Source organism: Aythya marila (genome assembly GCF_965140915.1).
Source record: "Aythya marila genome assembly, chromosome: 3".
Lineage (NCBI taxonomy): Eukaryota > Metazoa > Chordata > Aves > Anseriformes > Anatidae > Aythya > Aythya marila.
In genome coordinates, this window is record NC_139044.1 from 79,493,896 (window position 1) to 79,520,962 (window position 27,067).

The following is a 27,067-nucleotide window of genomic DNA, read 5'->3' on the forward strand; positions in this document are numbered from 1 at the left end:
ATGTCAGTTTGGAAAATATCATCTGACCCAGAAGATCAAGCACTGTGACATATATATACACAGGAGATGTGACAGGATAAGAGCCAGCTTGTGATCATCTTACCTCCTTTGGTAGCAGGCTACTTCTCTGAGCAGGCATTTTGGTTTCAGAAGAATTCCCCATGGGACTTCTTACCAGGAGTAGCTCAGGTAGTTCATCTGCCTTCGGGTGATTTTGAAAAATGAGTCTTAAACTCCCAATCAGCATGCCTTTATGGAAACTACAAGGATTCTGCAAAGAAACAAGCAGTCCATATGTACACATGTATTTGTCTGTGGTGCATTTCCATCAATAATATCTTAAGCAGCCCTACAACATATATGGTTCCAGAATTGTTGAACTGCTGCAGATATCTCATGATGTAGAAGCAAAACCCAGTATGATTTTCTGTGTCACCATCCAAAGTGCACATACATGTATGAGTGCAATTTTCTTTAAAGTCCTTTTCTTTAGTTCTTTTCTCTCTTCACAAGCATGATTTCTTGATGCTACAAGTTCTTCCAGTTGCAGTAAACTGCTTTAGGGAAATCTAAGGGGCATTGACAAAAGACTATGCAGGCACATCTGCTACATCCCTGTGACATGCTACCAAGTTAGAAGTCCATGCATCCACGGAGTCCAAATATTAAAGAACCTTCGCCATTACTGGGGTGACTCGTCAAGAGGCTTGAGCTCACTTGTTATTATCAGCCATTAAACTTGCTTACCTGTATTACACAGCTGTGCAGTGCTTGTGCTCTTCCCTCCATTTCATATTGGTATCACATCTACTCCCTAGTAAAGGGAAACATTATCTCATGCAACACAGCCCAGATATTGAGGGCTCACACATTAGATGAAATGACATAAAAGTAAGATGTAGGGATTTTTCCCTACAATGTCATTTTTTCAGTGATTATTGGCCATGGTGATTGTTGACCCACACAAACATGCATCACTGGTAGGAATCAATCTCTGGAACTTTCAACAGAAGCACTGTAGACTGAGATTACTGAAGAAAAGGCTTAAATCAGCAGCCTCTGGATAGGTACAGGAAAATTAGTTCCTATAAGAATAAACACTAACTAGTAGTTGCATATTTTTTTCACTGCTCTTTTACCCAGGGAGTAGTAAGAGATTTTAGACTACGTGAAATGGATCTGATCCAAATTCATGAGATGCTCCGTCCCAGGACAGGTGCTACTTCTCCTTCAATCCCCAGATGTCCTTAGAGAAGGGCATCCCCACAGAAAAGACCGTAAGACTATAATTTTTGTCCCAGTCTGGTGAAAAACATCCTGTACAGAGGACTGACGTTGCTTGTACTCTTGTCAGGCTGCCTGGCATGACCCATGGAGCTGAGGTACAGCCTGGCTCTTGTTGTACTAAGGCAAAAAGCTGATTTACATTTATGTTTCAGGAATCTCCACATTTCAACAGTGTGACAGAGTGTCCCCTTGTTGGGAATCCTGCGTGGGTAGAAGATACAATCTGCTGTGCATTCAGTAACGTTCATGCCATGAGCACTATCATGTTCCTGGTGGTAAAACCAACTGCTGCCAATGAAAGGATTAACAAATGAAAAAGGCATTCCTCAATAACCACCACAACATCAGATATTGGAAAAGGAAGGATTGGTATTAATCTGACATCCATTTCAGTATCTCTTGCTATTATTGGCTCACAAAATGGGAAAAGGGTACATACAAGGATGCTAATTGAGAGAAGACAGCACATTACGGGAAGTTTCAGGCAGTATGAAGCAGGCAGCACACAGACATCTTCCATCAGAAGCAAAGAACTAGCCACAACAATCACTACAAGTGTTACAGCCTCCTATTTGATTGATCTGTTTCCTTTCTGGCTTTTATTTGCACACTTTCACTTTGATCTTATTGAGGGTTCAAGTCTCCTTACACCCCCAAAAAGCTAATACAGTTCTCTGTAGAGTAACACAGTTTGAAAGGCACCCTTAGGTATGAGCTGCCATAGCCACACAACCAATGAACGAACCGTACACGTCAGGAACACATATCTGCTGACACAAGCACTTTGCAAAACAGAAAAGAAATGTTGGTTAAGGGGTAGAAGCAAGCCTCACAAGCAGATCAATCATTGTTTCAAAAAGCATGAGCAACAGGTTTTATATACTGATGCCATTAACAGTTGATGAAGAAATTGCATTTTCAGTAAAGTGAACCAACAAGTTCTAATATATTTGTGAATGGCAATAATTATATCAGCATTTTTAAGAACAGGCTGTCAAAAAATATTTTGTTGGTGGTACAAATAGAAAGTCCTGTGGTATGGCATATACATAAAGAGCAGTGGCAATAAACAACCTAAAAATATACATCCACCAGGAATCAAGGAGGGATGGAAAGGCCAGAGGCAACAAGGGGCTTTGATTTAGTGCACCGAGAGGAAATGCATTCTGCCTTCCAGTTTAAAAAGCACGTACACAATCAAAGAGTCCACTACAGATCCATTCAATAGAGAAAATCAGCAGTATAATTGCTATAGCTGTACACCGCAGGTCTCAAAGCCAAAGGAATTCTTTGCATAGCAGCACTGTGAGAATTGCATAAGTTCTCTCATGCTAGGACATTTAGGCTCGGTCCAGAAACAACAAAACTCTGAGGGAAATGGCCTACCTGCTGGGCTGCTGTGGAGCTCGCTAAAATGCTGTTGAAGACATTTGGATAGAAAATTCCTATTTACAGGTACAAGTTCTTAAGTAGACAACTGGAGCAATAAACTGGTGCTCTGAGTGCTCTGGAGAGTTATATTACATTGATTGCCAGTTCTTTGCTATACATAACAGTTAACTCCTTTACAGTAACAGTCAAAGAGAATTGCATTGTTGATGGAGAACAAAGTTCATCCCTTCAGCAACGTTTTAAAGATATATAAGAAGTCTATCACTAAAACTGTAAAGATAAAACATTTAGGGGAAATATATTCTGTCTTTGAGGAACAATATCCAGAGGTTTTGCAGCACTCGGGTAGCCTGCTATGTTGTATATGGAGCCAAGGCCTGACCCTCTCTTCCCTGTGTGTTTCCTCCACACTGCGGTCCTCCCTAAAAGGGTTTGAGGGAAAGATGATGTCTCCATCAGCTTATAAATATTTCAGTGGGCAGCTGATTTCTCGTGTGCAAGAGGGTGCCCTTTAATGTGCCTGCCCTGTTACTTGGTTTAAGGTTTTTACACTTTGAAAATTCTCTGCTGCATTTATTTCAGTGCCCCTAAGCATACACTCACAAGATCCCAGACTTGTTCAGAGCACAGGTAAGAAGACTCTGTATCGACGTTAAGACTTGAGGTGGCATATAGAAGAATAATAAAAACTTATTTTAAAAAATGGCTTAGAAAACAATCAGCTTCCATAGGCGACACCAGCATTATGTAATAAGTAGAGTTGATTCTACCTAGGCTATTTATGGTTCTTTTACTAGTGTATCTGTGTGCATGTGTATAGAGCCTCTTTTGCCCAAGAGCTTCCAAGATAACTACATTTTCCTGTCATATGGGGGAACCTGGAGCTCTTTCCTCCTACAGCAAGTGCAATGAAGCCAGTACTACGGTTCAGTAATCACAGTTCTGGGAACTAAAAAACTCACAGCAGTGCACTGCACTGGCCCTGTCATGGGTATGACTGAAAAGGATATTTAAATAGCTTCAGCAGCAAGTTTCTAAAATTGGTATATTCATCTAGCCACCTACAGATCTAAATCACCAGTTTTGATACTTTCAGGCATCAGAATCATGTCTATAATTAGATGGACACAGAAAATCTTGACAAAATGGACTTATTCTTTATTTCAAAAACCTTCTGTTCATTAAACTTACATACATCAGGGAATGTTGTAAGTATTTGATCCTTTCTCTGTTATTCAACAATGTGATATATGTCCAAAGCAACCAAAAAATAAATAAATAAAATTAAGTGAGCTAAAGAAACACCTTCACTGATTAATTAAGGGAAACTCTTTCATAGTTACATTCGTCAAACAAAAGTGCACCACCATTTTTCAGAACAAAACTGCTTAACATTACCATAAAGGTAACTGAAGGAAGTTTGATTGCAGTCAGCACTCTGAAATTAAGAACTATAATTTTACAGTTCTCTCACATTACCCTTTCCTCAGCTTTAGGCATTTAAAGCTGCTCAGCTACTTAGGCATTTAAAAGGTCAATTTGCAAGGCATTTCAGTTTGCCGGTTTCCACAGTTAGAGAAACTTTTAAGCAATGTTCCCAATTCACTATAAATCATTTGTAATTTTTCTAGTTCTAAGGAAGCTAATGGAGTGCAATCTCTAAATTAGGTCAAACAAGAACATTTATAATACTCTTGATTTTTCACTCGAGCACATGGATTTTTGCGTCTGTCCAAATTGTATATTTTCTTCAAGATTCTCTGTCCTTATACAATTTCCAGTAATTACTTTGCAATAATGTCCAAGTGAATTTTGATGAATTGTTGATCCGTTTGAAGCCTTCACAAATTGTTATTGGGTTTCCTGCCACTCACACATAGAAAGTACCAGGAAGTTAAGACTGGGCAAATTATTCTGAGCATGTTTTTGCCAAGCAGGCAGCCATGACAGCATGGCTAAGGTTGGATTTATGGCTCTAATACTTGCTCAATCCAACACTGGCTTGCCCGAAAAGTTATTGATACTACCTTGGAGGGTATATTGCTCAGAACAAGCTGCCCTCTGCTTTCTCTCTCTGCAAAACTACAGTCATGCAGAGGAAAGAAGAATAAGGCCCTAAAAGGAAGCAAAAAGGTGTGGATTCTTATCATGACTGGAGTAAGACAATATATCACTATCAAATTAAGCACAACTAATTTTCCCTATATTGCCACACAGACAATTCACTAGGACAAAAGCCTATACCCTCTCTGAAATCCTTTTTACATTCACATATGAAATGTGCACATTAATGGATCCTGGGATGATTTCTGAAATTCCTTTGAACACACTGTGTTTCTCCAGGAGAAGAAGAAAAGTTGCAAGACAAGATTAGGCTGATGTTGAAGCACCTCTTTACTCCTTTTAACCTAGACATGTTGTTTAAAGGCGACATTTATCATCTTTACCACACTACGCATCCAGCAACAGCCTTGAAAAGGGTGCAAAAATTCCAGGATGAGGGACACCGTCTTTTCAGCAAGAGTCTGGGTAGTATCTGTGTTTCTTTCACACTGTGCGGAGGAACAAGCCAGGCTCTGTACACATCATCGCAATGGCCCATAATGCCGAGTCAGGTGATAGCAAAAACACACTTCCAATGCCATTTGCCTGGGATTTCTGGCACCACTGTGATGATATCTTGATGCAGTATTTCCGTACTAGATGCAGCTTGTTGCCAGAGTGCACGTAAACTTTGTAACTGACTGCCACGAGTCAGTCAGGGAGCGGTACATTAGCAAGTGGCTCAGGCACTCTAGTCTAGGAGGAGAGTAAAAAAGGAGTGTGCCTGCAGCACTGGGAACAACAACGGTCCTTGTTCTCCTGCCTTGAGTGAGAGTAAACAAGTCCATTGTTCTGTGACTTTGCCAAACCTCAAAGTATAGCGCTAGAAGGAAAAATAAGTTTCACAGAATTGAGCATATACAACCCTTATCTTCCCTTCATAAATTGTATGTTACGCTAGTTGAAACTACCGAAGTGTTTACAGTATGCTATATATATAATGGCGCATTTAAGCTTTTTAAAGGGATTCGGTCATTTCAGGAATGTCTCTGGTGCTGAAAAAGGTTAATGTATTACAAATCATATAATATTTTAATTCAGAAAAAATATGTCTGGGTATTTTGACCTAGTATCATAAGGGTTAGGAAACTGAACGAGGATGCCATGAAGCATGACTGACAAATCAGTCGAGCTAGTCTGCTTCAGATACATATTGTGCAAGGCATTATCGCTGCAATCAGTCACAAAAATGCATATTTAGTTTTTGTACATTAAATACTACACCTGTGAACCTATGTAAAAGATATACAAAATATAAATGTCATCAGGACTGTATATTTCAAACTTTTTAAAATAAACACAAAGTATATATATATATATGTCAGCATATAGGTTGTAGTTTCAATGTCAACACTAGCACAGTTTTTCTCTTCTAAATACAGACCTGTATACTTCCTAGTCCAACACATGCACCTACAAACACATGATCATGCATACAGCTTTACGTTCTGCTGTTTGCAGAAGAGTCAGAATATACAGCACTATACATTGTTCCAACTCAAAATTGATTGGCAAATTAAGGAAGATGCCACTCAAAATAAATTCTTTGTGAGCTAGTACTAAAAAAAAAAATAATAAAAAAAGAGAAAACCAGGGATATAGTTGTTCCATCTTAATAAAAACACTGAAGACCATGATGACGACCTAAGATTCAAAATGTTTTGTCCGGCATGTGATGGGGTCATTCTTGGACAAGATAGGATAGGGTAGAACTGGTCACTGTAACATGTCAAACACAGTTACAATGAGGTGCAGAGCTTTCGCAACACCACCCAACCCATCTCTGGGTTCAGACTACTGAAGTCTCTGAACGAAAGGAGACAGAGCAGTTGTATGCCGTCCTTCTCATAGCAGGTGGTGCTGACGGTGATCTCGATGCCCATCTGGAAGGTAAACGTCGATTTGCTGGTCGGGCTGGTCGGGAGAAACCCTTCCCACTTGAACATTTAGCTGGCACAGATATCTGGAACACAAAGGCAGCTCCTTGCTTTAACACGTTAGGGCACAAAAGTCTTTTGTGGAATGCAATAGGAATGTAGGAAGACATTTAGGGTGACCGCAGAGCAGGTGGTCTGAAGCTATTAAAGGAACGCAGCAATGAACAGAATGCAAAAGAACAGCTACTTCTATGTATAGGGCTTCTTGCATCAATGGCAGTTTAAAAAATGTGGAGACAAGTGTCAGATGCAAGGAAAGGGACAAAATGTTAATGCAAGACAGAACTGAACATTCCCTGTTTATTTCTTTTCCTTTTTAGAAGATTTGTGAATGAACTCTGTATACTGTTCTACACATAGAAGTTAGAATGCCATCTTACATTACTGGAGTGTGGTCTATGGACTTTCAAGCACTTTCTGATAAATCCTTTTTCAGCAGTCACATCTTGCTGAGAACTCTTTTTCCATTAGCACAGCATGAAGCTGTTTACTCTTGGTAAATAATTCAGAATGCTTATTTATTAATGAAGTGTCATGTCTGCACGCAGAGCCTTATATACACCAGAAAAACAACAGACTTTGATATTAACTACAGTGATGTGAATCTGAAATAATGAAAATAAACCAAATTCCTCCATGCCTCATGCCACGTGTAGTTCCTTACACCTCTGTGGCATGAATGCTGCTGGACTTAGAATGGTACCCCCTAATCAGGCAGTATCCCACACTTTATACAACATAAACAGCCATATAAAGTGTGAGCAACATAAAGTGAGTGGATAAAATGATCCAATTGGCTTAGTAAAGTTATTCTTGGCTGATATCAACATAAATTCAGCCATTATCTGATCATTATTTCTTCCCTACATACTTATTGATGAAATTTCATTTTCCTATCAAACTTTCACTGGATAAAAAAGAAATCAGAGGTTTTCCTCTATGCTGTAGCAAAGGTGTTTCTACTAAACAAGATGCTGCAAGAGGCTGACATAAAGACAAGCAGTAGAAAATCTATATGGTCAGATTCTCAGCTGTTTAAATTCACATGGCTCCACTGAAGTCTGTGAATTTGTGACAGTTTAAGGCATACCAGCTGACAGTCTAAACCCATTTAAGTTTCTCGGCTCTGAACACATTTGCCTTCTCTTTTCTGAGATGCTAAGGGGCATGTCTATTTATGTTCTTTGGCCAAGGAGCTCTTCAGAAAAACTGATTTTTCTTTCTTTGTGGCCTTTTATAAAACCTGTAACTTATAGTATATTTAAAAAAAATAAAAAAATTAAAAAAAAATCAACACAAACACATCTGTTTCTTTTCTCATTAAGAAAGAATGTTGGCAAAAGCGATACTTCTAAACTTTTGCAAATACATTTCTGCCAAATATAAATTAATTAGTTATGCCATACTCTTCTGTTCCTGTGAGCCTATTCTTGAATATATAGGACAAGCCTGGAACTGAGACATGAGTAAGAGGAGGTCACTTTATTACTGGAAGCTTTAAGGAAGCTACAGCACCCATTTTCAAAGGCAGTTACAAGAAAATCCTGAAACAAGCAGCACCCAGGACAGAAGAATCCTGTCTCCTCTAGGATTTTGACATTACTGTGTGCTTAAGACTTTTGGAAAGTCTTATGAAATATCTAGCCAGCTAAAGGAAAAGGGGAGTGAGTTAAAATCTGATTGCAATTTTCATTAGTTCAGTCCTTGAATAACTGCACTGCAGTTAAAATCTAGTTTTATGTAGCAGCAGCAGAGAGGAGAATCTGGCACACATCTTCACTGGTCATGCTTACTTAAATGCTTCTGCCTAAAACTCTATTATCTTCAATGAAAATCCTCCTGATTCATCCAGATCCTGGCCTAAATAATCTATTTTTATGTAATTATTTACACTGCCAGGTTAGCTTGCCTCACATTAGAATCTGAAGCTCGGTACGAAACTGAACTATTTTGCTCTTGCCATTCTTATGAACCTTACCTCTGGTAACTTCTGTCTCTCCTTTCCTTGCTTGAGTTGCTGCCCAATATGCCTGGCTGAATTCCTCGGAAATTCTTGCTTTCCTTGCTCAATCTGAAGCATTTCTAAATACTGACTCAACATCTCACAACCGCCATCGGTGGATTCAGTGTTTGCCCGTGTCCACTTATCTTTGCAGTGTTTTTCATTACATGGAGAAGTCACTGTGGATTTTTCATAGTTTTTCAAAAGCTTTTCAACAACACCATAGTTTGACCTTGAGTCAGCTGAACGCGGGCGACCGGATAAATTACTTGGTCTCCAGTCATGCTCATGAAGCATGTGTCTATAACTGCTAGTACTTGGAAGTCCATTTACTTGCTTTTGTTGCCCTGCTGATCTGACAGCTTTGCTGGGGTTGCTGGTTTCTTTTTCCTTTTGTGCAGACAATTCAGGATTTGAAACATGAGATGTATCTACAGTTTCTGTCCTGCTAATAGCAGAGTCACAAGGTGGGCTGCAGGGTTTGTGATCTTCTGACACTGTTTGAATCACCAGGTTTTCTTGCAAAGCATTGCTACGTTTATCTGTGTGGAATACAGTCCGGTTAAACTCATCAATCTTTGCTGCTAAAGTTTCATTTCTTGGGGCCTTTCCCAAAGTATACCTACAGTCTCCCAAAAGATCACTGTGCAGGGTAGCAGGGGCATAAAAGTCATTACTGTAAAAAAGACTGCTATGAGATTTGGGATTTTGTTTCTGGTGCATCTTGTTGCTTTGGGCCATATTTCCATCTGAGCAACTTTTCTGGGATGACAGTGGGGAGGACTCACTTTTACTGTCTTTGCCAGCATCATATGCCCACGTGTTGTGGCAGAAACTTGTTGGTACATTGCACTCATTTTTGGTTACAGGTATTGCAGCAGTTACCACCACAGGACCTTTCACAGTCTGCCCTTCATTTGTCACTGCAGTTTCATTTTGTTTTATAGGCAATGGATTCATCAGTTTCCTTCCACTCCTACAGTCCTGAACTTTGCAAGTGCTTTTGATGCCTGGATCTCTCATGGGTGCTTCAGAAAGCTGTACTACTGCAGAAAGTGAATTTGCTAGGTGTCGAGAAGTGCTCCGTGGAGGAACTGGTGGAGCTTCTTTCTTTTGCCAAGGTCTGAAGTCTGCTCCTCCATCACCAATAAGACCACCATAGGACATGTCCTTCAAACCCTTGCTGGAGCTCATCAGATTCTTCCTATTATTATGCTCCTCTGTTTCAAAAGCAGCTGAAGTCTGTGATTCACTGCTGGCCACATGGTTCATCTCAGGCAGAATAACTGTGTTTTGGGTTTCTTCAAATTCCCCCAGGAAAGGAAGTGACTTCATTCTGGACATAAAAGAAGAGGTATTTTAGGGATGAGCAATAAGGGTTTTCCCCCAGGGGACCTCAGCATGGATCCATTCTCTCTGAGAGCAGGTGTTTTAATGCTGGCTACTTAAAAGGATTTGGGAGTGGTTTTGCTGCAGCTGATACATACAACATATTTGAAAAATACATGAAGAATTTGAAGAAAGCTCAACCCAGGGAATTTTGTGTTCCATTCTCTTGACACTAAAATTATTTTTCAGAGTTTTTAGTGATAGATAGTCAGATGACTAGTTGTTCCCTTAACTGTCCTATAGCAAGGATAGTGGCAATAAAAACTTAGTGACAGGCAGCACATTGACTGTATGGTTGCATAGGAGAGTGTAAGGAGTCCCTCTCATCTTTGGGTGCATGTGAGCTTGCCATGTGCAGATTTCCTAGGGAGCTCAGCAGTCATAGATTAGTCATAGATTAGACATAGCCCATCTCCATCTCTTTCATGATGTGTCACACCATGTCAGATCATGGGTACAGTCTTACCTTCTGAGCATTTATGCACTACTCAAGAGAAAGTCTGGTGTTTAGCTTGCTAAAAGAGACCATGAGCATTGAATTTTTAATAGATGGTGGAATATTCATTTACTGTACTTTTCAGGGTGTGGTTTACTATCTTTCCATTCATACAAATGTATGATCGTTCTTCCTTCTCTTGCTTTCTTCGCAGTCTTGGATTATAATTCCCTGACATATCTCCAATATTTAAGGCTAAATCTGTGTTTAAGAAACCTCCCAACCATACCCATACAAAATTGTACAGAATTGCATGGAAACAGCACCAGGGCAAAGAGAAATATCTGTTCATTTTCCCAAACCTCTATAAATCCGTTAGAAAAACACGTACAATGTCATCTCATACTTATCTCATACTTATCTCGTTTTGTAGGTTCTATAGATAAACTAAATTCTTCTAGTAAAACATGGTCTTTTATTATATTTCAGCAAATTTAATTTGAAAGTTTTATGCACTGAGAGACTGAGAGGATAGAAACTGCTCAGCTGCTAATAAATTCAAGAGCAAACCTCCCTTCAAAGTGAACAGGAACACAACTTTATTATTAATTTTCTTCCTCTAAGATAAAGAGTCCAAGTATGTTTTTACCTTCTGTGGTTAGACTTCTTTCGAATTTCCTCTTGATAGCTGCATAATTCTTCACTAACTCTGGCAAGTTCTTTAAGAGCCTTTGTAAATATAAGAATAGTCTTTTAACATAAGCCTTTAAATGGTATCTCCGGAATTATTTTGAAACTTGTGGTGATTTGAATTTAAGATTCACAGCAAAGGGAATTAGCAAAGCAAAAGATATTAATATGCCCCCCGGTTAGGAATTGATGTAAAGTGCATGCTGTTAGCACATTTAAACAGTGGTAAGACACACAACAATGGCAAACTGAGGAGGAAGTAGAGGAAATAAAATGTCTGCAAAAATAAAATCTGGAAGATCAGTTCTTCAGGTTAACCCTGGCAGGCCAAAGCTCTCAGTATTTTCCTCACCCTTATAATTGAAACATGGTAGACTTTACTTACTACATTGAGATCACCAATATAATTCTTGGCATTTTTCTTGGAAGTTCTGATGCTGATACTGTCTTCAGGTTCCTCATGGTTCTCAAAAGCCAAATTGTCCATTAGCAGAATATTGTTTTTGCTCTTGGCTCTGGCTTCTTTACCTTCGGGTCCTATTTTACTGAGCAAACTCCCTTTTTCCATCCTGTCATTTACCACATTGTGTTGATAGTTCAGCTCCACTGTGTCACTCTCTTCTGAAGTGGGGGAATGCATGGACAGCTGCAGCATCTTGCTCTGAATGGCCTTATTATCATGGACGTTCATGTTGTTCTCCCTTCTAAGTTTTACCTCCTGGTAAAGCTGAAAAAAACAATACAACTTTCTATTAAATCACAGCACTCTTCTCTATGACTCAGTGATAAGTCCAGAATGGCATATTTGGCAAATGCTGTCACCCCTTTATTTTCTTTCACAATGTCTGCTAAGACCCAGTAGCTTTATTAGTAAATGAAAAGGTGTTAGTTCCTGTTACCCAGCACATCAAAACCAGGGAACTTTGACAAATTATAAAGTAGAAAAAATAGCAACATCATAAAAACCTCTTCTGCTTACAGTATCACTTCTTGTGCCAAGTATCCCATGGCTCTTTATAAACATTCATTCTTAACCTGCTTTTATGAAGAAAGCATAAAGCAAGCACCTCTGGACAGCCATCTGCCTGCTCTTTCACAGTGTATAAGGCCAACCCAATGGCTTTTGGAAAGACGGTGAAAAAGAATGACAACGTGAAGAACATGTGGACATTTCATGGTTAGTGCTGTGGATCTGAAGTATTCTCATGTTCAGAGACTTGACACTTGACCTCATCCTAAACTCTCAAATTCACTAACAAAGCCCAGCTGCTCATGAAACCTGAGGACTAAACTTTGTAATTTCCTAGAAATGAGGGCTCCATATGGGTTCAGCACAGCAATAAGAAAGAAGGATACTACCTCGTAACTTAGCAATATCATCTCCTAAATCACATAGGTCTTCCTGGAGGAATCCATGAACCAAGTTAGTATTTAGTGGGCTAGAGAAAACTACCAAATGAAATTACAAGTTGATAAGGTAGCACAAGTTTTGTTGAGGAAAACCCTCTACAGATGATGGCATTTAAAAGGCATCTCCCCTTTTCTCCACCCTTGTGGCTTTTAGTGAAGAAACACTACGCAACTGAAATCAAGGGTAGCTAGTTACAGACATAGCTTAAGAAGGGACTTTTGGATACCAATAAACTTGGGGTATCATCTCTAGTTTTGTCTGGTCCTGTAATACTCAGCTATTTGCATCATCGATTCCCTTCATTCTCTTTTTCTCTGTCATACTTTTATAATCCATATGCTAATAAAAAACATTGAACAAACATGGCCTTCACTGACATTGTCAGGACTACTAATAATCAGAATACCTTTTCACAACACATTACTGTCATTTGAAAACCGTTCATAAACCTAACAAGCTTATTTTCAATATACACGGATCACACAACTAACTTTTGTAGCCCCCTCACTTTGGTGGTAAAATCAGGTAAGACAGCAAAGAAATGTCTTAACGCAAAGGACAAAATGCAGCAGAGACTGTCACACCAAGGTATGTAAAAACTGTAGGTAATATATGGGAGAGCTGACATTATGGAGTTATGTTGTATGCTGAGGGCAGTATATGGCTGCAATTCGTTTTCCTTCTCATACTAAGCAGTCTCTGCCATACATTCCTGTGCTGCTCAGCCACAGGGAGGTGTTGGCAGAGAGCAAGCAAAACTACTCCATGCGTATATTAGCATGAAAAATGTGGAAAGCTCAGTGATGAAAAAACTTGTCTCTGTATGTTGCTAAAGCAGATTCCATTTATGCATTTCAGTGTGTCAGAGGGTTCTGTTGAAGTGACAATTTGGAGATAAAAGAGTAACAAAAAATTACCTAAACTATTTCTGGAAGGAGATGCCTTACAAATGGCACAGAGCGAGTATTTGTTAGTATGTGTAAACACAAGTGGTGTCAGGGCTTTCATACTATTTATTGTAGCCATTTTCTCTACTAAATGCTGTCCATAAATGGAGCAGGTTCTAGCCAGAAAAGTTCTGCATCATACGGCGTTTGATGTATGACTTACTTTTTTAACATTACCATTTATTCTAACAGACTTGTGCCATGTAACTCCCTTCCCCCCCCCTTTTTTTTTGCCAGAGAATTACAATACCTAGATTTTTTTGTTACTAAATATGCATTTTCCTAAACCCCATACGTGCAGATCTGCTCAGCGTGTCTGAACATGTATAAAATGAGCACTGTGGCTCATGGCCAGAACTGGCAGCGGTATATATAGCCAACAATACAGCAAACTTGACAGAGTTACATTTAACCTCCTACATCGTATTTGTGAATATTAAACGAACAATGGCAAATGCTGATTAACACCAGGCTCTGTATCCTACCATCAGCTATAACAAAATCCCAGTGACAGATAGGAGATAGGATATAACTCAGAGAAAAATAAATCAAAGTGACCTCTAGTCACTGAAAAGACTCAAGAAAAAATGCCAGTGCTCAGAGTTTTGTTTAGAAGTACCTCTTCAATTTTCTTCTGCATGACCTTCCATTGACATTCCCATTCCTTCCTTTCATTGTCAAATCTCTCCAGCAGCTCCATCTTCTCCTTATTCCAGTTCCTCTCTGTATTCTCCAGTTGTTTACGCAGGTCCATGGTTACAGTCTGTGTAACAGCAACAAGATAGCTCTGCTTTTTTCTTTCTTCCCTGAATGTTTCCTGAAAGTTTATCAGAATAAGTCTTATTTGTCTTTGAATCTAGCTTCCAGAAAAAAAAAAGAAAAAAAAAAAAAAAGAGCAAAAATTCCACAACCAAATAATTAATGGAAATAAGCTTGCAGGAGAGAGCAGTACAAGATTGCATTATATATATCTGCAGTATGACTGGAAGATGAAAAACTAAGCGTTACAGGACACTAACCTAGGGGTAGACAGGCCCAGTCTGAGAAGAGGAGGGATGCACAGCCAGCATCACAAGATTCACCAGTGTCTCCCACAACAGGCTGTGTACCATGGCCAATTCACATCTTTGATGTTACTACTCACTATAAACATGCTTTCAAAGAAATTCGAGTCTATGTGATACTGAACGGCACTTCAGGACCTTGGGATCCTGTGAGGTCTGCCCTTGAGGGTGAAAGCTATATTTACATTTGTTCAAAAGACAACTGCAGGTGTGAAGGTATCATGTTTGCTGTCTCACTCCTTTTACACATGCATTTAGCATGGAAAAGACTATGACATTCTTTTAGGAGTTAAGACTGTAAACGAGACATGAGAAGAAAGTTCTCATGGCTATATGAATGCTTTAGAACACACAAAGAAAAAGTCAAGAGAAAAGCAAGTAGCAGGTAACAAACACACATAGCATAAAGCATTAATCTATAAAGATTTCACGTATTTTGTATTCACAAATCTACATCTATAAGTGTTAGTTTTAGGACTAGCAGAGAAAACTGGAAACTGTTCTCTGAGAGCACTAACTCAAATTTATTTCAAAACCTTGCTCAGAATATTTCACTCATTTGTGATTCAGTTTCTAAATCCTCTTCAGAACTCTTTGGTTTCCTTGTATGTGTGAATGAAAAAATATTAATAGAACTACCAAACACATATTTTAAAGGAAATATTTTGGATCTTCTCATTTGACATTGGAGCAAAACAGTTACAGATTTTCTGGGCCTGATATTCCTCGTGCTTTGTTAGGCTTACAGTAGAAACTCCACTACTGTCAGCACACTTACTATGCCAGCTAGGCCAAAGTAATGCTCATTCATTCAGTTACAGTGAATTCTGTGGCGTAATGGCTGGTACATGCACACTGATGCTTCAGTTGTTAACTTTGGCTCTCAAGGCATGCTGTTGTGTTATTTAGGTGGACCTGGAGTTTTTTGTGACTTTAATCACAAAATGCCTGTGCATTGCCTTGGTCTCCAACCAGAAACCAAGTGTACAGGCAGGCAAATGGCTTATCAGAGAGTTAACTAGAGGTAGGTAAGCCCCAGTTTATGTTACTGGAATTTGTTCATTTCCCTGACTGACAGTCAGTGACTCTCAGCTCACAGGAACAGCCCATTTTACCACCCACATTTTCTTTGATGTAGTGAAAATTCACCCTCAAGCTTCACACAGTTCTTCTTCATCCTGTATTTTATTGGGCAAGTCTTGTTGATTCAGCTGTGGCTACTATATAATCAGTGCTTACCAGTGTCTGCATTATTTCAGCTGACTGGTAAGCTGATGCCAAACTTGGAGTCAGCTTCTTTCATTAGCAAGTGAGCAGAGAGCTCCACTGAGCCCCATTTGTTTTGTGTCACAGGAAGGCCTCCTACAGCATCTTCCACCAGACCAGGCCATCTTGGGCCCAAACCTAACCCCGGGGTTATAGAACCATTAACCCTCAAACAGGCTGGGACTGAGGACTGAGAGAGTAAGCTAGCTATTCTCCAAACATCTCTGCTAGTCTGTTTCATAGCAATGTAACCATGCCACCACATAACCTGGTACTGGAGCTTACTCTTTCAGTCTTTGGCCCACCCCTGACAAGGAGCTCTGAAATGGCAATCTGTCCCTCAACTATTTATGAACAGATTTCAGGCCCTTCTTCTTCCACCTGCCTAAAAATGTGTGGGGCAGTTTTACAAACACATAAAACTTCCTGAAATTAAGAGCTGCTCAAAGACAACACAGCATTCTCATCATGAAAGAGGTCAAGCACTGGCTTGGTTGTGGCTCCTTAGGGAAGGTGGCCAGGCTATAGAGACTGCAGCTCTCCAGGCCAAAGCTTTGTGCCAAACTTCACTAAGTGTTGACCAAAAACAATTTACAAAAAAGAACTTACAATAACAAAGCAACAAAAAAAAATCTTAAAACAACTTACAAAAAAACCTTAAGATCTGTTGCAATCTAAGCACTTATTTCTAAATAACTTTACAACTGTTTCAATTCTTCCTCACTTCATTACTTCAAAGGTCATAATTTTTAGTAGATTTTATTTATTTATTTATTTTGCTACATTTATGCCTTTATTTCTCAAGACACCTCAGAGAAATAAACAAAAGTCACCTCTCTACTTACTCTGCTCCGCTGGAGCCCGTTAAATATGTGTCAGGAAGAAACAGAAATGTGCAAGCACTGTAAAGTCATGAACTAGAGAGGCAGAAAGAATCTGTCTATAACTTGCAGAAGTGGTGATTTTGTCAGTGTACTGTAAGTAGCAATGGCCATGCTTCAATTGGCAGCATATTAGTAGTAAGAAACACAAGACATCATATCACATCATATATATATATATATATATAAGAATACATATGTACTCCTTTCAAGCATGCATATATCATCAAAAAAGCCCCTGGTGGTTTCTTTGTGCTGGGAACTACTTTTGTTATGTTTGCATTCATCTTAACAATTTACAAGCTGTTTCATATGAGACTGTAATTATAAAAAGAACCTGAGATGATCAAAATGCAATCAAGTCTTGGAAGAGGTGAAGAGGCTAGTAACAAAAGTTACAGATCGTTACTTGTAGCTCTAAGATCCACAAAAACCTTGTATTGCTTATGTTTCTCTGATATCCTCTTGACATAAACTCTGAGAAGAAAACAGCTATTTTACTGCTATTGTAATTTCCTCTGAGAGTTTTAACTCCTGTTTCTGTGGCTCTATTCCTGTTTTTATTTTATTTTATTTTATTTTTTGTTTTGTTTGTTGTTGTTGTTGTTGTTGTTTTTGTTGTTTGTTTGTTTTTTTTCTTGGTTTTTATTGTTTGTTTGTTTTGTTTTGTTTCTTTGTTTGTTTGTTTTACTCCCTACTAGCAATAGAAACCCATGTGTAGTTCAGGTAGTATACTCTCTCTCTGTATGGTGTACCCAGATGTCCCGAGGGATATTGCATATGGCTTAAGCAACGTAAAGGGATGAAAAATTACACTTTTTCATCTGCTGTGTGGATCAGAGCAGTATCTGTGCTGTTGCAGTATTGGCACATTCTGCATGTCCTAGACAAGGTCAGAAGCTCATTGCAGCAATCAGCTTCAAACAAATAATCAATTTTGTCTGCATCATCTGTGTTTTCTCTTAACTTTTCCTTTAGCCCTCCCTCCTTTCAAACAAAACAAAAATGTTTTAAGTTATTATTTGGCATTACTGTTACTATCTGTGTCTTTTTTATCTACCAGTTAAAGATGCACAACAGTTTGAAATCAAATTTTACTAACTTCTTAAAATAATCTGCAGTGACATCAGCTGAGGAGACGTTATTTTTCAACAGAGATTAACTGGATGTTCATGACCATTCAGATACACAAAACTTCCACTGATTTTTCAAATAAAAAAAAAAAAAAAAAAAAAAAAAAGATATTTCCTACAAGGTACTATATTTTGATATTTTGGATGACTAAAGAAACTATAAAGTAATTTATTTGTTCAATTATAAAAGTGAGTCAGGTGCCATGATACTGTGCACTTTATACTTGGAAAGAAACTACATTTGAGAGAGAGAAAGAGAGAGAGGGAGAAAGGGGCAAGGGGAAGGAAGGAGGAGAAAGAAAATGAGAAAACAGAAAAAGAAAAAGAGAAAGAAGGAAAAAGAAACTCCAGTGCTCATATGATACCTGTCATCCCTGTTCTGTTGATATATCTGTGTTTGCACTAAAGAAACCGACTAAACTAATGCCGAGTCTTTATCTAAGAATAAAAAACATGTGCACCATACATAAAACACCATATAACATATAAATAGAAACATCAGAGAGATGTTTAAATAACTGTTTGTTACATTAGCAATTTGCATTTTTTAAAATTATATTAACAGTTCAAAGCCGTTCAAACCTACCGATTTCAAATAAATCATAACCATACCTTTCATGGAATAAGAAATCCTTCAGAAGTTTTTCAGTCCATTTCTAAACAGCAGTGAAAGCAATGAAGCGCGTAGCTAGCTGAGATCCAGTTCTGCAGATCTTGATCTTGAAAAGAAACAAGAAAGCTAAGCTAACCTTTCACTTGGGACAGCATTTGCAACTCTCTTTGAATAACTCCACAACTTTTGCAAACTGAAAAACAGTTCCGCTCAGCATCATCCCAGCAGCTGGCTTCCACGTGACGTCAGCGCACGGAGGATGGCTTTAAAGCCATCTCTTCCAACCCCCAGCTCTGTAACTTTATATCTCCTCATATTTTGTGTAAACAACTCCAAGTCCAGGACATTTTTAGGTTTTATAGTGCAGTCCAGTCTTTAAAGCTTGCCAAAGCAGCCAGTGCTAACATTACAGCTATGACAATAGGCAATTTTAGGTTTCTTTTATTAGCGTCCATGTCGTGAAGGAAGATTCTTCTGTCTCCCAGACCCAGTTTCCAGGGTTATATTTTTTAGTGCAATCATTTTGAGCTTTGCAACTTGACCCTCATAAAGCGCTTTGTAAAGGGAGTTTGTTTAAAGAAGCAGTTTAGCTGTCTAATAGCTATCTTAAAGAGCTAAAAGCAAAAGACTCCTCCCTAAAATCTTTTTCTGCGTTCATATACTATCACTTACAAAGTGCAGAATTACTGGGCATTGTGTAATCCTACTGTCCCGCATTCTGGGAACGGTGACAATGGTTTCTTTGGGATATGCCCAAATATTCCTGCTACTTTATAAGCTTTCTGGATCAGATTCCCTGGTCTGTTAGGATACTTTTTATTTCAGCAAAGTGCTTGAAAGCCAACGGAATCTCCTTTGCACAGGGAAATTCATCCCTGGGATAAGGCTAGCAAGGATGGTCCAAAAGCACCTCAGCCTGGACGTAAAGCACTGGGAGTGCCCACAGCAATTGTCAGCACAGGAAGGGACATGGGAAGGGGAAGGGGAGTGTGACAGAAATGACCCAGCAGGTGAGAGTTTGCAGGAGACCCTGAAGCCACTCTGAGCACGAGGAGCTCTGGCTGGCTCCTTGCATCTCTGCTCACCACCATGCCTCGTGCAGGCAGCAAGGCTGTGCCACATGATGTGTGTGTCACACTGCTCTCCTGTGGCACAGCCAGGGAGACCCCAGGCAGGGCTGTGCACACGTACTGCTGACCCACTGGGTACTCATGTCTGTGGGCAGTGATTGGGAACAGCCACAGCCAGAAAACTCACATTTCAGGGACCATTTGTTCCCATGTGGGCCCTGAAAGGTGCTACCACGTACCTGACTAAGGGAGCATAAAACTCTGGGCAAACTGACCCATCAGATGTTTGTCTTCAAATGCACCAAGCAGGGGTGATGTATATTTTTGTGGGCAGGGCAGCTGATGACAGGAGGATCTGGGAGACAGAGGACATGATATGATTCTCACCTCCTTGCTTAGTCAGCACCTTCCTCCTCAGGACAATAAGATGCATGTGTGATAAAATCTACACACAACATACAGATTTTAGCTCTGGGTGCATTTTAAAGTAAATACCAAAGCAGGTTTCAGTGAAAACACATTTTGTCTCCTTATATGGTCTAGCTGTAAGTCTCAGAAAACACATTACTTGGGTGCTTATTCTGTCCCCATGTAACATAAATAATGGGACTTGGGCCATTTGTGAAAATTTTACAGACAATCTAAAACCAAACAAAGATCCCCAAGTATGAGACTGAATGTTCCTGAAGAAAATCCTCAGCCTCCAACTGCTGAGGAATTGCAGTTTTCCCGTTCATAAGGCAAAAGTGTGACTTGTTGGGGAGGTTATTTCCAAGCAGGCCAGCTGCCATGGCTGGCAGCAACGCCGAATGCCTGGGGGCAGAACAGAGCACACAGCTGGAGGCTGGGTGCCACAGTGCTGCTCCTCCCTGCAGCCAGCACAGCTGCACCCCTGCAAATAGAGACAATATGAAGGGATTTTTTTTCCCTTTTTTTTTTTTTTTTCTCTTTTCTTTCTGTATATTTCCCATCAGTATTGGCTATTATCCTTGTGTATTTAATATTGCTAACTCAACGTCCCTTATCTTGCTATGACAAGTCCTGGAAATACAGAACAGCAAAAGCAAGGGAAACAATGGACTAAATCACAGCCTTGAGTTTTCACTCAGGCAAAATCCTGCATTTCTGACAGTGAGAGGAATTAGAAATGTGTGAGACTGAGGGGCTCATGTAGAGCTGGACCCCACTCAGTTGAATGGGGCTCTCCAGGTGACACTGCAGCTTCACATCCAACCTTTGCTGAGATGGTGGGATCTGCATGAGGGTGTAGGTGCTTGGCTTTCACTAAGAAGACAGAGGGCTTCACTCATGAGGACCATGAAGGAGCTCTGCTCCCTCATATCCTGGGCTCCCTGAAGTTAAACCCCCATGGAAGCCAGGCATTACTGCTGTCCTGGATAGCCACAAACTCTATTTCACTCACACTATTTTGCAGGATGATATTTGGAGAAAGAAAATTTCCTGACCTACACATCACACTGGAAGGACAGTTCAGAAACAGCTCGAGGCTGGGTAGGGAAAACTAAATGTTTCTGTGCATGGGTCAAATGGCCATGTTAAACTTCTAATATGGGAAAAGAAGAGCAAAGTTGGGATAAAAAAAACAACAACAACAACAACAACAACAAAAAAAAGTGAGCTATTAAAACCTGGGCTCAGCGCTCCTCACAACCCTAAGTGTAGCAGTAATGGCTTTTGCTCTAGGGGAAAAGTCATCCAACACAAACTGTCCATCCTTCAATATCACCAGAAAAAGTGGCAAATGTGGCTTTCTGGGCTCTGGTACAGGCAAAATAAGCAGGAAGGAAATTTTAGGTTGATTAATTCTGACACATGCCTTCCATAGGCAAAGTGCACTTTGTCCATGCCTGGTATCAGCTCAGCTTGTGTTAGAAGTTAGCACTTCAACAGAACAAGTGCAAGGGCATTTTAATCAGCTCCTCTGCTAAATTTCTCTTCATTGTACAAGGCTGAAGACAAAGGAGTGCAAGTTCAGCATGGGCTATAATCTGATTACATACTCGGGTAGTGTGTGCTGTGGATAACAGCCTGTGCCCAAGACCATTTCAGAGCACCTTTAGTACTAGCTTGGTGACAGTGCACCCATGTTGTTCTGTCAGCATCAAGTGGGTAAGAGGAGGAAAGAACAGCACTGCTGCCACTGCAGTCAACCCAATCACTACACCAGATCCCTGGAACATTACAATTTACACCTCAATAATTTTGGCAAATACATCTCAGCTGTGGATATATCTCAGGAAACGGGCAGAAAGCAACACAAATTCTGCCTCCTCTAACCATTGTGCGCTTCTGCAATCGCATCTGTCTTAACGGAGAAACAGAGCCAACAAAGTGTTATGTCATGCCAGTTCTCCAAGGGTACATTGGAAATCGGTGGCAGATACTTTAGATGTTTACTTTAAATAGAGCCACTGTAATTTTCCCCATAGGCAACCGCATGTGTAATGGCAAAAGTTGGGTTTGAATATCACTTCCCTCGGCATTAAATCAGAGACAGAAATGTAAGCCAATGAGAGCTGGGCCCCTGATACCGATGCCTTTAGAAGTCTCCTACTCACCTATCAAATTCTGGGGTGATTAAGGGGAAGGACATCTAATATCCTAAAGCTCTGCTTGTTTTTGTAAACAACACCCAAAGTTCATGTGCAGTTCATCTCTTTTTATAACACATATTTACAGCCATGTTTTTGGCAATTTTCTTTTTTTCCGACTGCCAGGCATATTTCTGCACTATAGCACCTGCTCTCTTCTGGTTTTGATTCTGAAGCACTGGTGATATGTGTCAGCAGACACTTATTCTCTCTCTAACTGGAGCTTCAGGCACAGATATTTTTGGTTGAAAGAAATATCACTGATCCTGGAGAAGACGATCTTTCTAGTATCATGGGAATTCTGCAGTAAGAATAAAGAAAATATTTATAGAGGTATTTTCTCAGGGTATCCAGAGCTGACTCTCAATAGGAAAGAAAATTAATTGTATTTTGCTGTTTGCAGTGAAGTAAAAAATGCATCTATATTCTAAGTGACACAGAAAGTCATCTGATTTACTTCCAATTTATACAAATGTTAAAATATCAGAATTAGATCTACATATGCAAGATCTCTTCTTTCTGAAAGAATGTGGAATGAATTCCCTGGGAATGCAGGATACAGAAATTTAATATTTCAGAGAAATGCAGAAATAAGGCAATCCTGAGGCTGAAATTTAGTTAAGTGTTTTGCAAGAATAGAATATTAATCCCAGCATCCAGCCGAAATTCAGCTTTGCATTAGTTCTATCCACAGAATAAAACTCCAGTGCCCATTTAAAACATGTTGCTTAATTTCATCCCCTTCAGTAAAATGTTGTACAGCTTCTTCGTGCACTTTTAAATCAGATTTCCAACATTTACACCCTAGCATAATGCATTACCAAATTTGTTTTAATAGCCCTATTAGCAGCAGTAGATATTGTATCTCACAGTTTTGTAGGACTGCATACTTGTGCAACTCCTACATTGTGCTTCAGAGGAACTGCATTTCATCAGCTGATAAAACGACTTGGGATAACTTGCACAGGGTAACTGCAGTGGTGATCTGTGAGAGGAAACATACTTCATAAAAAGGTTGGTTAGCTTTATGATGCATGTTCACTTCCTTAACATCTGAGTTTTATGCTATAAAAGAAGACTTCAAAATATTAATCCTACTTATGGAGAATCTATGCCTTTTATTGTGGAAGCACCTTCCTTTCACTTGAAGAAACATATAAATTTGGGTTAATTTAACCTTCTCTCATCATGGGTTTTAGAGAGCAACAATAAACATTTCTTTAGTCTGCGATACCCACCATGTTCTGCTATTGCAGCATGTTCTAAGAAGCACTTTGCTTACAGAAGGGGATTTGTGAATCTCTATAGGTATAACAGATTTGAACTGATAGGTAATGTGGCATATCTGGCTTGTTGCCACATAAAAGCGAAATCTTATATTCTTCTTATTACTGCTCTTCAGAATGAGATGCTGTGCGGCAGACAAGTTAATGAATCAGCAGTGTGCTGTCTGGCTCTTCTCTGTCTGACTCCCACGCACTCCTGCTAGAGGATGCAAACGTGTTCAACTGCATTTATCTGCTCACCTCTGAGGTGAACTTTGCCCACCAGGCCAATAACTGAGAGGAGAAAATCTGCAGCCTTTCTTGGCAAGTATAACTGTCACATTTCTTTGTGAGACCAAGCTATTTCCATTTAGCAAAATACAGAACTCTTATTTTATTGGCTAGATGTTATCTTCTGGCTATGGGTCTGTACTCATTTTATCAGCTTTCTCAGAGGCTTCTGAAATAGTGAAAAATGGAGGTCTGTGAATTTCTCTGCAATACCCAGTGTGAAAGTTAAGCAGCTCTGATCACTCCCTTCAAGCTGAATGCAGCACATGAAGGATGCCTTTTATTTCATAGAATTATAGAATTATTTGGGTTGGAAAAGACCTCCAAGATCACCAAGTCTAACTGTTAACCTAGCACTGACAAGTTTACCATTAAACCATGTCCCTAAGCAACACATCTTACATGTCTTTTGAAAATCTCCAGGGATAGTGACACAACCACTTCCCTGGGCTGCCTGTTCCACAACCCTTCCAGTGGACTTTTTTTTTCCTAATATCCAACCTAAACCTCCCCTAGCACAACTTAAGGCCATTTCCTCTTGTCCTATCACTTGCTGCTTGGGAAGAGAGACTAATGTCCACCCCACTACAACCTTGTCTGAGGTAGTTGTAGAGCAGGATAAGGTCTCCTTGAGCCTCCTTTTCTCTAGGCTAAATAACCCCAGCTCCTTCTCTGTAGTTCCTTCTCTGCACTGAGGTTTGCGGAGGTCCTCACTGTTCTTGCTCATCACAGATTCAAAGACTGTGGGGACCTTCTAAAATGATTTTGGATGCTTCAGGATCCTTTAATTTCAGATTGTAGCCTGTACAACAGCTCCCTAAATGCCCCCAGAAGTCTCAACATTGACTGGCTTTCTTGATGCTTGACATAATTAGGATGAGGAGTTCAACTCACATAAAGGAAATCTAAAACTACATGAAACAAAAATCACCATGACTAATCAGTGGAGATATAATTGCCAGTTCTATGCAGAGGACTTCTTGGCCTCTTGACTCAATAGATTCATGGTTACTTTTCTGATTTCCAAGAAAGACACAAATCTTTTCCAAGTTATTTCCAAGACATATCCAATGTATAAATTCAGTGTATTAACCTTTCCTACTACTTTACAGTAGTATCCTTACCAATCCACTCAGTGTAAAGCAAGATCTCTCTAATCATCTTGACTACATATAAGGCTGAGAAAGGCATAAACAAGTGTAGGTTAAAACCTGAAAGCCCAGAACTTCAGATCAGGTTTAAGCATGATTTGTCATCCTTTATGGAACTGAGCCTCTAACATTTAAGAAAAAAATAAATCTATTCTTCTCTCAAGGGCAACAGTAAAACAAAAAGAAACTCAAAAAGTCAGTCTTGCTCTAAGATTTAATATGACAAGTTGAAGCCTAGAACTATTATATTTTAATATCCAAATGGCAAAGCCATGAGGAAAAAAACAAACAAACAAAAAAAACAACAACAAAAAAAAACAACACAGAATTTTTCAAACAGTTGCTGCAAAATCTGACTGTGACAAAAGCAGCAAAAAGGCTCAGTGATTTGAGAACTATCTTTAAGGTTACAGAAATTCACTGTGAAGGTAAGTTGTGACTGACCATATCTGGTAATAGTTTCTAATATATGTAACTTAACTTTTAGGCAACTGAGCATCTTAGAAACTCTTCAAAGTTTCAAACTCTCCTGGGCCTGACTTTCTCTTTAAACAGGACACCAGATCAATTAATCTCTACTTATATGTTGACTATCATTTCTTTTACCCATATCTTGATAACTACAAAATAAATACAAACAACAATATCCCCTGATAGGAGTAAGTATTTGTATTATATTAAGATTAAGTGATTTAACTGATCAGTGTTACTACACATGCATAGAGTACACAGTAGCGCTAGACAAATACGTAGAGCTAGACAAATACGGAGAACACTAAGAGTTTTGTTTAATACTGAAAGTAGTAAGTTTACTATCTTTTTTGTTCTTCTAAAATAAATTCTGTTGTCCAACCTCAGCTTACCTATAAGGGGTTTCTCTAAAGACATTGTCTCTGCTATTTCAGGTAGTGGGATACAGCCCTTGGCAGGATTCTGATTAGTTGGAGAGAGGCATGGAGGTGAACTCTTCTCACACAGGAACACATTAAGTGAACAGAGTGCTGGCATGGAAAGGAAGTCCTTATTGTCAGCTGTAAAAGCAGCTGCTTTATTCACTAGATCCTTTATCATGGCATCTGCACGAGACTTTCATTAATACACTCACTTGTAAATGATCAATTTTGGAGAATTCAAAATTGTGTGACTCTGGTTTCAACACAGGTTGAAAAAAATAGATAAAACTGAGCTCCATTGGGGCACTTCAAATGAGGTTTTCACAGTGGAAGATCTTGTGTTTGTAGTAACTGCCTATGTTCAGTGTTATAGGAAGATCATGTGTGGCCTCTGCTCTCTGTGCAGCCTCTTGTAGGCAAGACAGAAATATTCAGTGGCTGATGATGCACACAGGCCTCCCTGATCTATGATTGCTCACCACCATCCACGTGGTTAAACAAGGGTCACTCAGCAGGCCAAGAGTTACAATGTTCCTTCATGCCCAAACTGGAGGGAGAGAACCCAGGGCCCTAGTAGCTACAGAGCACACAAGAAAATGTTATCTAATGCAGTAGGTTGCTAGGAAAAGATAATTGGCATCAGAGAAGGTGACTTCACCGTCTTTAGTTCAGACTGTATTGTGACCACCTTTCTAGAGCAGAGAATGCAGCCAGCCTACATCTCTCAGAAGAATCCTTGCCTGCTCTGATACCTCCTCCTTTTGTATCTCATTCTCAGGGTTCCAGCTCCTTGTCACATTTCCACATCAGAGTGTCCAATCTCCATTCTCATTTTGTCCCTCCATGGTGTCTAATACACTTAATACGGTGCTGAAAAGTATTATCATCAAAACCAGGCAAAATATATACAGACTGTGAAATACAATTTCAGAACACACATCAAAAGTGGTTTCACTATTCATAGGTGGCTAGAATACAAATTCTTTTTCTGAGAGTGGGAAGACAAAAGGAACAGACTCTTCACACCCACTCTGCATATTTCTATTTTGCTTCTGATTTGGTACAAATTAATGAATATTAAATTGGTTCCAGACACTCAAGAATATTTCATTCAAAAATGAGAAAAAGTAGGCAAAGTGAAAAATATTCTTTTATGTTTGCTTACCTGGAACACTGTGATGAGCAGTCTTTCTATTCAACTGGGTGATTTTCAGGGTGCTTTTTTCAGTTTTTT

At 39.4% G+C, this 27,067-nt stretch overlaps 1 protein-coding gene across 2 annotated transcripts; it reads right to left on the reverse strand.

Moving 5' to 3' along the window:
- Nucleotides 1–3,814: 3,814 nt before the first annotated feature.
- Nucleotides 3,815–27,067, reverse strand: KIAA0408. Of its 2 annotated transcripts, XM_082755601.1 has the most exons (7): nt 26,999–27,067; nt 18,551–18,657; nt 14,214–14,411; nt 11,622–11,963; nt 11,196–11,275; nt 8,698–10,057; nt 3,815–6,745 (listed from the first exon to the last, which is right to left on the reverse strand). In XM_082755601.1, exons 3-7 carry the CDS (start codon nt 14,346–14,348, stop codon nt 6,572–6,574), a joined length of 2,091 nt encoding a protein of 696 aa, XP_082611727.1. In that variant the 5' UTR covers nt 14,349–14,411; nt 18,551–18,657; nt 26,999–27,067; the 3' UTR covers nt 3,815–6,571. The 2 variants fall into 2 exon arrangements, with proteins under 2 accessions (XP_082611727.1, XP_082611726.1); XM_082755600.1 differs by lacking the exon at nt 26,999–27,067 and having other exon boundaries at nt 18,551–18,724.